This window comes from Brassica oleracea, chromosome C1 (genome assembly GCF_000695525.1).
Source record: "Brassica oleracea var. oleracea cultivar TO1000 chromosome C1, BOL, whole genome shotgun sequence".
Lineage (NCBI taxonomy): Eukaryota > Viridiplantae > Streptophyta > Magnoliopsida > Brassicales > Brassicaceae > Brassica > Brassica oleracea.
In genome coordinates this window covers 17,349,143-17,361,338 of record NC_027748.1, presented here as the reverse complement: position 1 = coordinate 17,361,338, position 12,196 = coordinate 17,349,143, and the positions used below count along the sequence as shown (strand labels likewise).

Here is a 12,196-nt window from a genome sequence, read left to right as displayed (position 1 = left end):
GAGTATATATATAAACCGAACCAATTTTCCAGTTAATATTCAATATTTAGCATATAATATTCAAATTTATATATTGTATGTTATTTTTATTTTTGGATGCTCAAAATCGGATCCGTTCGTTCGTTATATACAATAAGCTTTTATATAGAACAACTAGAGTTTGACAAAAATATCCGGATCAGAAGAATCAAATTGAACAAGATCTAAATTAATTGTATTGAATCCAAACCAAAACTGGAAAGATGAACAAATGTAAAATTTTATTATATGAAAAACCGGATCCGAATCCAACCTAAACAGTAGTATTTTGGGTATTCGAAAATATCATAATCATAATTATATTGTTAAAAATATTAATTATTTTTTAAATCTAATAACTTAAAATATCTAAAAATCAAAAATATTTGGAATGATCCAAAATAATTGAAATTTAAAATATATATTGAAAATAATAACACCAAAAATACTCTAATTGCCACTAGTTTTTCGTCCAAATATCTAAACTAAACCAATTTTTCAGTTAATTTTTGATATTTACCATATAATATTCAAATTTATATTTTTTATATATTTTTAAAAATTTTAAGGTATATTGGGATTTTAAATTTTATTTTTATAATTTAAATGGATATCTGAATCTAAACTGAATGTGAAAGTATTTGAACCAAGCTCAAACCAAATTTATAAATAACTGAGTGGTATTTAGATCTCTAACTCCGGAAATCCGAACTCAAAATAGACTGAACTCGACCCAAATACTCACACATAAACAACAATTGGATACATGCCAGATTTCCATATATATATTTTTAAATACAACATATATAATTACATAATACTACAATTGAAGGTGTGATACTAAATAATTGAATACATGCCAAAACTTTAGTTAGACTAGTTACCGATAAATCCGGCTTTTGTGGAAACTTTCGTACCCGCTCAAATAATTTATTTTCGAAAGTTAGACTAAACAAATAAGTATCTATCTAATAAATCATATTCACTAATTGAACTTACTGTACTTGGTGTGGCCACATCTGTCGTGTCGTATGTTGAATAAAATGAGCTGTGAGAAGATACGTCACAATGCGTTCCTGCATATCAAATTATTTGGAAATATCTATACAAAATTATAAAGTCATATACTACTATTTTTCCTAACAGATTGCCGACAAATTAAAGCTAATCCTATTCGTTAGTCCAGTTGCTCAAAAAAAAATCCTATTCGTTAGTCTCGGCACACTTGCTATATATTATTATAATTACAATTTTTTTGGTTGTATTATATCTTAAATATTTACACGGTGTTTTTTTTTTTTGCTAACGGTGTTAGTGAATGTTTTTACTAACTCGTAATATTTTGTTAGACAATTTACCTTCTTTCTAATCCAATACTAGATTGCATAGACCAAATAACAACTACTTAATATGTTGCAAGAAAGTAACAACTTAATCCTCTCTTCCTATATAAACTTTTTAAAAATATATATATACACATATAATTCCGTAAATTTCGTTAAAAACGCAGATTTATATTGAAGAATTCTTTTTTTTTGGTCAACAGAATATTGAAGAATTCAAACGTTAAGAATTTCAAATTACGGTAATCGTCTATTATTATAAAATAAAATAAACTTAAACGCTAAGAATTTCAAGTGTTGACAAAGAAAAAAGATAGTTCCCAAAAAGGCAAGAGTTATTATAAGGTATCGAATATATTATTACTGTATGCACACCAATCATACTAATCATTCTATTGTCTTGCAGTCCAGAAGAGAGAGAAAGAAGAGAATGTTGCGTATGTCTGTCTCTCCCCATTAAAGAGACAGTAGGTTCAAGAAAGACTTTCAGTCTTTTTTTTGCAGCTCGGTTTTACTGTAAAGCAGCCCTTTGTATATTTCTTTTTCTGGGTAAGTATTTGTTGATCCTTTTCTTTTTGATGTTTCGTTTTCATATCGTAGAAAAAAAAATCAAAGAGTCGCTGTTGCTTGCACCCAACTCGAGTTTTCCTCTCCTGAATTTCAGATATATTGAGTTCCTTAGGGGGAAAGAAATAAAAACAGTTTCTTTTTTTTTGGTCCTGGGATCTGTTGTTATCCTATTTTCATATTTCTGGTAAATTTCATTTGAAAAACCCCACAGGCAAGAGTTTTTCTTTCTTTCTCTTTGCTGTGTCTCTGTTGATGAAGAATCTACCTCTGTGATATATATGTTGAACTATGCTCTGATCCTAATCTTGTTTTTTTTATAAAGACTGTCTTTTCCCCCTTTTCTCCCAATTCTTGTTTGTGATTTGTTTATGATGATTACATTTTGATAATTATTATGATTTTTTCTTGCTTGCTGCTGCACCTGAGATGAGATTCCCTTGGCTTTACAGAACATGTATAGCTTGTGGTGAATGCAAGAGTACTAAAAATTGGAAACTGTACATTGAATTGCTTTTTTGAAAATGATTTTGCGGCTGTCTCTCTGAAAGATAGATGCTCTTTCTACAGGAAGATCCTGCATACAAGGACCAAAGTGATATCCACCATTTGGAACAAAGTGCAAAGGTTTGTTTTTTTTTTGGATTAGGAAAGCAACTCATATCTCATGTTAAGTTACCGTTGATTGCTGACTTCCTCCTTATAAGGTCACATTGTCTTATTTTGTAGAATTGAGTATTACTAGTCGGTTCAAGCAGTTGACCAAACCAATTCTTTTCAGCCGCTGTAATGGCCAGTCACTTGCAGTCAGACTCCACGCGGATGTACTCGTGGTGGTGGGATAGTCACATTCCTAAAAACTCAAAATGGATTCAGGATAATCTTGCAGGTCTTCTTGATTTCTCCTTTTTATAAGTCTTTGGATATGGATTTTTGGAAATAAAAACTTAACAGGAAAATGTTTTGTCTTGTGTTGAACCAGATATGGATTCCAAAGTCAAGACAATGATAAAGCTCATCGAAACAGACGCAGATTCGTTTGCAAGAAGGGCAGAAATGTACTACAAGAAACGTCCAGAGCTCATGAAACTAGTTGAAGAGCTATACAGAGCTTACCGCGCTTTAGCCGAGAGGTATGATCACACAACAGTGCAGCTTCGTCACGCGCACAAAGCTATGGCCGAGGCGTTTCCTGACCAGGTTCCTTTCGACATGATTGATGATTCTGCATCATCTACTTCTGGACCTCCTAAAGAAGATGGTGCAACAAGTAAAAGTAGTTCAAGTCACCTAAACGAATTGTACCAAACTTCTGATGCTCACCAAGGAGATAGTGAAGTTGAAAGCCTGAAGAGAACATTGCTTGAGCTTCAGACTGAAAAAGAGGCTTTGAGTCTACGGTATCAGCTAAGCTTGAACAAACTATCCAGGCTTGAAAAGGAGCTCAGTAATGCTCAAAATGATGTTAGAGGATTTGATGAACGTGCTTGCAAAGCTGAGATTGAGATTAAAGTACTCAAGGAATCTCTTGCAAAGCTAGAGGTGGAGAGGGACACAGGACTTCTTCAGTGTACTCAATCCATGGAGAGAATAGCGGATTTGGAAGCATCTGTTTCTCATGAGCAAGAACAAGCCAGTAGTCTCACGCAAGAGATTTCAAGATTGCAATCTGAGAAAGAGGCTGGCTTGGTGCAATACAATAAATGCCTTGAGTTGATATCTGTTTTAGAGAAGAGGATTAGAGATGCTGAGGAGAGTGTTGAAATGTTCAAGGACAAATCTGAGCAGGCAGAGAATGAAACCAAAGCTTTGAAACAAGAAGTTGTGAAGTTAAATGAAGTGAATGAAGACTTGAAAGTTAGATATCAGAAGTGTCTGGAGACAATATCAAATCTAGAGAGAGAGGTTTCTCATGCTCAAGACAATGCCAAAAGACTTAGCAGTGAAGTTCTTGCCGGAGCTGCAAAGGTAAAGACTGTGGAGGAACAGTGTGCTCGTTTGGAGAGCTTCAATCAAAATCTGAAAGTAGAAGCAGACAATCTAGCGCAAAAGATGTCAGCTAAAGATCAAGAACTTGTTTGGAAGCAAAAGGAGCTTGAAAAGCTACAAGATCTAATGCAAGAACAACAGTTTCGGTTTTCGGAACTTGAAACTAGTCTTAGAAGCTTGGAGAGTTTGCATTCTCAATCTCAAGAGGAGCAGAAAGTTCTCACCATGGAACTCCAAAGCAAGACTCAAGTGTTGAGAGAGCTTGAGATGAGTAATCATAATGACTCTTCTACTATCACCTTGCAGATACAGAGAAATGAGATCTCTTGCTTGAAGAAGATGAAAGAAAAGCTTGAGGAAGAAGTTGCAAAACAGATGAATCAGAGCAGTGCTCTTCAAGTAGAGATACACCGTGTAAAGGGTTATATGGACAACTTGAATAGGAGATACCAACAACTAATTGAACAAGTGAGACTCACAGGTTTTGATCCATCAGCACTGGTCTTATCAGTGAAGAAACTACAAGAAGAGAACTCAAAGCTTCTCCAGTTATGCACCAAACAAAGAGATGATAAAGACACTCTAACAAGAAAGCTGTCTGAAATGGATAACATTATAAGGAAGAATGCTGATTTGGAGAAGTTTCTTTTGATATCAAACACAAAACTAGATGGTTCCAAAGAGAAAGCAGAGGACCTGCAAGAAAGATTTGAGTCTTTACGAAGAGAGAGATCTGAGCTTGCTGATGAGAGAACAAACTTTTTTTCTCAGTTACAAATCATGACCGCGAACATGCGGAAGCTCTTGGAGAAGAACTCTTTACTGGAGAGATCCCTTTCCAATGCAAACATTGAGCTTGAAAGCCTGAGGGACAAGTCAAAGTGCTTTGAAGAGTTGTTCACTTTGCTCAAGAATGATAAGTCTGAACTCATAAAGGAGAAAGAATCTCTTGTGTCTCAACTGCATAAGGTTGAGGAGAAGCTAGGAGTCTTGGAGAAGAAGTTTACAGAGCTAGAAGTAAAATACACTGATTCACAGAACGAGAAGAAGCTCAAGAGCATTCAAGTGGAAGAGTTACAAGCCTCGCTTTCCACTGAGAAGCAGGAGCATGCTGATTATAAAAGATCTACTGAAAGCAGGTTAGCAGATCTTCAGAGGAACGTGAGCCTTCTTAGAGAAGAGTGTCGCTCAAGTAAAAGAGAGTATGAGGAAGAGCTTGACAGAGTCGTAAACAAACAAGTGGAGATCTTCATCTTGCAGAAGCTTATAGAAGAGTTGGAGCAGAAGAACTTCTCTCTTATGATTGAGTGTCAGAAGCATGAAGAAGAATCTGAGGTTTCAGAGAAACTCATATCCGAACTGGAGAGTGAGAATCTTGAGCAGCAGATGGAAGCAGAGATCTTCTTGGATGAGATTGATAGCTTGAGGAGTGCAATATATCAAGTGGTGAAGGCACTTCAAGTTGAAGCAGATTGTAAGATTACGAAAGACCAAACATCACGTGTTGTGGAGAAGATTAATGGGTTAAAGTGTTCACTTTCAAGCGCTGAATATGAGATGCAGAGACTTGTGGTTGAGAACTCAGTGCTCTTGTCTCTACTTGGACAGTTTCATTCAGATGGTAACATGCTGGAAAAGGACAAGCAAGAGCTGTTGAAGGCGAACCGGTTGTTGAAATCAGAACTGATCAGAAGAGAGCAACAAGAGCAAGAGCTCAGAGATGAAATACAAACGGAGCATTCAAAGTTTGAGAGGTTGCATGAGTCATACATGGTTTTGCAACAAGATCATTCCTCTACACTCAACGCTAACAAAACTTTGCTTTCAGAGTTCTCACAACTCAGTAATGGAATGTGTGTAGTTGAGGAAGAAAACGATGCAGCTCTTCAGGAAGTTGTTGCATTGAGTAACATGTGTGTGGTTTACAAGTCCTTTGGGTCTGAAATGGCTGAAGAGGTCAAAGCTTTTGCTGAAACTGTTAGAGGTTTAAGAGAAAGTAATATAGACCTGAAGCACAAGGTTGAGACTTTAGAGGAGAAGTTAAAAGGTAAGGAGGAAGAGAATCAAGGTCTTGAAAAGAAGCTGGAGAAGTTACAAGAAGGCCTTGAAGTGGATAACTTCTTAAATGGAATCTTGGAACGTCAGGTTTTTAATGTAGACGAAATCTTGGAACACAGGGAAATGGAGATCACAGAAACAGAGCATATGCTCAAGGCTACACACAGTGAAAATGAAGAGCTGCACAAAGAAGTCGAGGAGCTGAGGAAAGACATTGAAGAATCAAGAAACGTGAGGGGGGACTTACAGAGGCAGATTTTTGAAATGTCAGATCTTGCTGGGAGGCAGGAGGAAGAGATTAGGAAACTCAACACTTTGAATGAAAATTTGGAGTCAGAGATAGAGTTATTACACAAAGAAGTCCAAAGCCGACACCTTAGAGAAGAGTTGCTTAGTTTGGAGCTGCAAGAGAAAAGCAATGAGGTTGGACTTTGGGACGCTGATGCAACATCTTTCTACTTTGATCTTCAGATCTCATCTATACGCGAATTCTTTCTTGAGAACAAAGTTAAAGAACTCAATGGAGTATGTGAAAATTTCAAAGAGGAAGATGTTGCAAAGACGAAGAAGATGAAACAGATGAGAGAAAGAGTCTGCTTTTTGGAGTCTCAAGTTACAGAGCTAAAGACTCAATTGTCAGCTTATGATCCTGTGATTGCATCTTTGGCAAAAGATGTAAAATCTCTTGAGAAAAGTAGTCAAGCTTTAACAAAATTTCCTGCATCAGACTATCAACAAAGAGAGGTAAGTCTTCCATTTATTTCAAATGTTTAAGCTCAACCAACGAGCTGTTGGTCTAGTGGTAAAGAAGTGTCTAGTAGGCACTCCGCCATTCGGGTTCAATTCTCATTGGGATGGACTATTTACATTGCTTGGGTTCCCGAAACCACCTTTTGATTACCAAAAAAAATGTTTAAGCTCATCTTCATGAACTAAACTAAACCCATTTACTTCACAGGAAGAAGCTTTTTGTCATGAGCTTGAGGAAAGTGAAAGCATCACCACTCCAGGAAATGGAATTGTGATTCAGAAGGAAGTGAAGCCAAGGCTTTTAAGGCAAAGAACACGAAGGGGCTCCTACAGAAGCAGAAGCCGCAGGAAGACTGAAGAGATACAGGTCACTGGTGAATCTAGCCGACCAAGATTGAAGCCTGAGATGAGGGAAGTGAAAAATGACAAGATGTTTGAGTTTTCGGAAGAATCTGCTGAATCAGAGACGACCCTTCTCAAAAACAGTAAGAGGACATATCGCCTAAGCAGGAACCCCTCAATAGAATCAGAGAAAGTGGTTGGAGTTGTTGACAAGCAAGAGTTATCTAGAAACATAGAAGACAAGGCAAAGATCATGGAGAGACTTCTGTCTGATTCAAGAAGGCTGTTAAGTCTCCGGATTAGCATAACAGATATGAAAAGCAAGCTGGAGATGAACGGGAAACAAGGCAAAGTCAGCAAAGCTGATATAGTTATAGTGAAGAGACAGTTGAAAGAGATGGAAGAAGCCGTCTTGCAGATGACAAACACAAACGAGATCCTTTCAAAGGAAATCGAGGAGACTTCTGGAGATTCCAGAGATATATACAGAAAAGTGATTATGGAGAAGTCAAGAAACGGGTCTGAGAAGATTGAGCAGTTGCAGAACAAAATGCAGAGTATTGAGCAAGCGGTTCTGAAGCTTGAAGATGGAGCTAAAAGCAAACGAAGTAGGACACTGATTCTCTTCAGAGACATGATTCACAAGGGCGGGAAAAGAAGTGCAAGACAGAAGAAAAACAGGTTCTGTGGGTTTATAAGATCTTCTTCTAAAGAAGAGCAAGATGGTTTATAAGTACTATGTGGTAAAGATATTCATTGGACTGACTATTAGAAGTACTATTATGGTATGAGTTTTGAAATAATGGAGCGATTTGCCTAAGATATATTGTGAAATAAAGCTAGTTCAGTGGACAAAGAAGCATATATATATATATATATATAGATATATATTACAAGAAATGTTTGGTTTTGTGATGTAGAGCATGATGGGTTCACATCTTTATTACACATGCCAATGTATGCTAACTTACAACCAACTAGAAGTTGACTTCTTCTATCATCTCTCACCTTGAAAAAAGATTCAAAGAATTTTCAAAGCTACACGGTGCAGCCTTACAACACACAAAATGCTTTTAGTGTTGAGGAGTGAGAGAGGGAAACGTTGGAATGGATTGCAGTATCAGTTTCCTCCCACCACTTCTTCTCCCTGAGCTTGAAGAGTCCAGATGAGGAGGAGAGACCCTCTTACCATTGGGAGAGACAGCATTGACGTTATCTATAGAGGAGTGGCTAAGAATCTCAGGCATTTCTTCAGCTCCATCCTCTGCCACTGTCTCCAATGACTTCATTTCCAGTTTTCTTGTATATTGACTGTTAAACATCCCTGAGCTTGAAGATCCAACTCCAAGTACAGACTGTGGAGGAGGCATCATGTTCTTTAGCTGAACCAGTTGTTGTCTGAAAAACACAAAAAATACAACAATTCAGGTGACATAAGACTTAACAAGCCACAACAAAAAACACTTTCAGAGTTAGAGAATGTACCTGTAAACCGACATTGGTGTGGCAGGTAAAGCAGAACTCTCCTCTTTTCTCATCAAATAAACCTCACTGTTCTCTTGGGTTTTGGCTCTTCTGTTTTTCCCAGATGTTTCATTTTCCTCCTCTTGTTCAGCTTCCATGTCAACAATGGCAGATCCTGCGATATTCGTTTAAGTAGAATCAGAATCAGAAAGAAAAATTTGAGACTGTTTAGTAATGAAAAGTTAGAAGAAGAGAAGCTAAACCATCTTTGCGTCCAAATGCATTCTTGCATCCTTCACATCTACAGTTTATGGAACAGCCCACACCACCCTTTAAAGAAACATCAGACCAAGAGTCAGACCAATACATAGATGATCCATTGGAAGTACATAGAAAAAATAATAAAGAAACCTGGAAGCATTCACAGTATTTCTTTAGACAGTTTGATTTCTTGCAGTTGCAGCCACGTTTGTGACGTGCAGAAGCTGGAGTTTTGCTTGCATCATCCTGTATGCCATTACACTTTTATTACATTCCTTCAAACAAAATAAAAGGATGATGGAGAGAAATAATTAAAAAAAAAAAGGGATGGTGAAAAAATGATTTTACCCCGGTTTCTAGAACCAAATCGGAGCTCTTAATGACTTTAGGAGCAAATGCAAGTGGGTTCCGAGACTCAATCTGTTTGCGAGTAGCCAAGACGGTATCTTCATGAATAGGCTTGTTGAAGCAGTCTATACATGAGCATGGCTCTATGCAATAGACTCCAGCAGCAAAGCATTCACAGTAACTGCACATCAACATCAAGACACTCATAAACACAAAAAAATTTCAAGAGCCTAAGATAGAAGGAGGTGGAATCATGAAGCTTACAGTTTCAAGCACTTGGACTTTTTGCAGTTACATCTCTTACATGACTCTCCTTCTCCAGCTTCCAGCTTAACCCTGTATATTTTAGAAAATAGCCAATGGTTGTTAAAACAAAGGAAAAAAAATCTATTACAAAGTGCTTTCTCTTAGGACAAACAAACTTGCCTCTTCTTCTTAGGGCTGCTCAAATGCAACTCTTCCAAGGTTGGTTCAACGGGAACATCTTCCAGGTCCCGGGTTTCAGTTTCTGTTTGGTCCAATGTTTCTTGCAGTGTAGAGCTTGAGCCTTGTAGACCCACTTGATACTTCTCAGAACACGAGTAATCATGAGTGGTATTATTGGTTTTACAGTCCTTTGTAGACATTAAAAGGGCATTTAGATGAAGACCAATACTCGGTACAACACATCTGGACGAGGATCCACAAGCCGAAGTGTTATTCTCACTCGACGTTTGCTTATTCCCCGGCATCTCAAAGTCCAGACAACGTCTTCTTATACCACGGTGCAAGACTGAAACAGCCTATCACAATCACAACAAAACAACCTCTTTAAGAGACAAATGATCATTTATAAGACACTAAATTGAGATAAGTTTTATTACCCCATAAGGACTTGCGATTGAAGACTCTGGTTCATTTATTGAACCAGGCTGCATTGTTGGCATCATCACTGAAGGTGCTTGGGAGGGTGATGCTCTCTGCATCATAAGGCATCTAAAAGCCTCCGAATCATTAGGTGAGCTGAAGATTAGGAACTCAGAAGAATCTGCAATCAATCTATCCCAATCCGGAGTTTCGTTTTTTCCCTGAACATTGCCATACATCTCCATTCCTGTATCATCCTCACCATTCTCTTCTCTAGGAGGAGAAGCGTATGGAACAAGCGAAAGATCACCGGTGGTCTCTCTACCGCAAGGTGAAACAGCAAGGGGAAGATCATCAAGATTCGTTTCCTTAGCGATGTGTGGCTGCTCCATTTCAGTTGAAGCATCTATGTTGAAGTTTGGAGTAACTTCTGCTTCTGCTGCAGCTCCTTCATTTGACGTGGAATCGTCTGGAGATTCTTGAACAGGAATGGTAGGATCAGGAGAAGGGTGATGAGTTTTGAAGAATCTTGATTCTTTGTGAGAAGAAGTTAGGTGTGGTGAAGTGAAAACAGAGGGAGGGGAAGTGAAATTGAGAGCGCTAAACTGGTGAGGGTTTGGTATGGATTTGACAGGTCTTATTGGGGACAAACTGTTAATGTAATTGAACACTGGAGAATCCTGCATTTTCAGACAACCACCCAAAAAGGAGAAACTTATAAGACTTTTATTTATGTGATGAAATTAAGAAGGTAAGAGCAAAAGATCAGATTCCAATTAAGAATCTAACGGAATTTTAACCCCCAAAAAAAGAAGAATCCTTAAAAACAGTACAGACAAAAAGTACAGTTTCTATAGTGAATTGGGAATGTCTGGTCATAATTGCAATAGTGAACTGAAACCGCCAAAGTTAAAACAAAAAATGTGAACCAGTTAGCATTATGTTGTGTTTGAATAAACTGATTTGATTACAAATTTTTATTTTTTAAAAAAAACAGGAATATGTATGAACTATGAATTTTTTTAGTGAGGAAATTAAGGCAAGAAAAGTACAGATTTTGTAGTGAATTATGTTGTGAAGTGTGAACAAATGAAACCGCCGAAGTAAAACAAACCTAAAACCAGTTAGCATTGTGTTGTGTCATTGAACTTAACTGCTTTGACTTTTGACAAAAACTAGAAGAGAAAAAAAAAAAGAAATTAAGGATAATTAAAATGACATAATGGTCTTTGATCTTTGTCAAAACTGGTCGATTAAACCTATGAAATCTGGATTTTTGAAAAATAAGAAATGGCTTAAAATTCAGAGATTCACACCAAAACTTTCAGTATTGGCACCATATAACGCAAACAGAAGAAACTAAAAGTACTAAAACATTGACCAAAAACAATGAATAGGTGTTAATAATAGAAATGTAAACCTCGACTCTGGATTTGGAAACTGGAGTTTCGATCTGGGTAATACTCTTCTGAGGAGTATCCATTGTTCAACAGTGAAGACAAATCACAACCACACTCTCTTTGTCTCTCTTATCTCTGAAGAAAGAAAGTCTCACACTTTTTCTCTTTCTCTTTCTCTTTCTCTATCTGTTTTTTAGTGGAAGAAGAAGAAGAAGAGAGAGATTCAAACGAGAGCAGAAGCGGGAAATGAAGATAATTGTCAGAAACAGACCCACCACTTTGTCTTTCCCTAACAACTGTTTCTCTTTCTCTGTATATGTATACACAAGTGTACGAGTATCTCTCTCCCTCTGTGAATAGTAGGTGTGTGGATAAATGAATCCTTGATACCTTGCTTTGTCTACAATCAAGCCAAGTAAATATTACTCTCGATCCTTTCCTTTTAATAAAGTAACGGGCACTGGTGTATTTTTTTTTGCTCTTTTCCTTTTATTACTCTTTTTGTTTTATCGGAAGAATATATTAATACAATTTAAGCAAAAAATAATAATAATACAATAAATATCGGCAGGATTAGAATTCTATCCTCTCTTTTGTTAAGTGGTTTTATGTAAACCGAGATTTTTACACTGATAAAGAATAAATATTTCTTGCTTTTTTGGTCAAATGTTTTTTAGGAAAAATTATTATATATTAGGTGTAGCACTACCGAAAATAGTCAGTCACGCCTATAAGCTTCCTCCAAGAGATTTAGTAACAATAAACCAATAATGTTGTTTTGCCAGAAATTAATGCAGTCTTGTCTTAAGT

At 36.9% G+C, this 12,196-nt stretch overlaps 2 protein-coding genes across 5 annotated transcripts; one reads left to right on the top strand and one right to left on the bottom strand.

Moving 5' to 3' along the window:
• Positions 1 to 1,749: 1,749 nt before the first annotated feature.
• On the top strand, positions 1,750 to 7,914 carry LOC106309464 (protein NETWORKED 1B). Of its 4 annotated transcripts, none has more exons than XM_013746492.1 (5): positions 1,750 to 1,910; positions 2,499 to 2,555; positions 2,658 to 2,817; positions 2,911 to 6,719; positions 6,934 to 7,914. In XM_013746492.1, exons 3-5 carry the CDS (start codon positions 2,718 to 2,720, stop codon positions 7,798 to 7,800), a joined length of 4,776 nt encoding a protein of 1,591 aa, XP_013601946.1. In that variant the 5' UTR covers positions 1,750 to 1,910; positions 2,499 to 2,555; positions 2,658 to 2,717; the 3' UTR covers positions 7,801 to 7,914. The 4 variants fall into 4 exon arrangements, with proteins under 4 accessions (XP_013601946.1, XP_013601954.1, XP_013601967.1 ...); XM_013746500.1 differs by having other exon boundaries at positions 2,381 to 2,555; XM_013746513.1 differs by having other exon boundaries at positions 2,381 to 2,555; positions 2,636 to 2,817.
• Positions 7,915 to 7,957: 43 nt separating this feature from the next.
• LOC106309489 (protein tesmin/TSO1-like CXC 2) lies at positions 7,958 to 11,747 on the bottom strand. Its single transcript, XM_013746525.1, has 9 exons — positions 11,407 to 11,747; positions 10,004 to 10,666; positions 9,567 to 9,922; positions 9,405 to 9,476; positions 9,141 to 9,321; positions 8,943 to 9,038; positions 8,795 to 8,861; positions 8,553 to 8,706; positions 7,958 to 8,465 (listed from the first exon to the last, which is right to left on the bottom strand). The coding sequence occupies exons 1-9, from the start codon at positions 11,467 to 11,469 to the stop codon at positions 8,141 to 8,143; spliced, it is 1,977 nt and encodes a 658-aa protein (XP_013601979.1). The 5' UTR covers positions 11,470 to 11,747; the 3' UTR covers positions 7,958 to 8,140.
• Between the last annotated feature and the right edge of the window lie 449 nt (positions 11,748 to 12,196).

Excerpts from the sequence above, each read along its gene's own strand:
- LOC106309489 (XM_013746525.1), bottom strand. The coding sequence starts at position 11,469 with ATGGATACTCCTCAGAAGAGTATTACCCAGATCGAAACTCCAGTTTCC. Across the intron at positions 9,039-9,140 it reads ATTTGGTTCTAGAAACCGGG|GATGATGCAAGCAAAACTCC; the intron begins GTAAAATCATTT and ends AATGGCATACAG. Across the intron at positions 8,466-8,552 it reads ACACCAATGTCGGTTTACAG|ACAACAACTGGTTCAGCTAA; the intron begins GTACATTCTCTA and ends TGTGTTTTTCAG.
- LOC106309464 (XM_013746492.1), top strand. The coding sequence starts at position 2,718 with ATGGCCAGTCACTTGCAGTCAGACTCCACGCGGATGTACTCGTGGTGG. Across the intron at positions 2,818-2,910 it reads GATTCAGGATAATCTTGCAG|ATATGGATTCCAAAGTCAAG; the intron begins GTCTTCTTGATT and ends GTGTTGAACCAG. Across the intron at positions 6,720-6,933 it reads CAGACTATCAACAAAGAGAG|GAAGAAGCTTTTTGTCATGA; the intron begins GTAAGTCTTCCA and ends TTTACTTCACAG.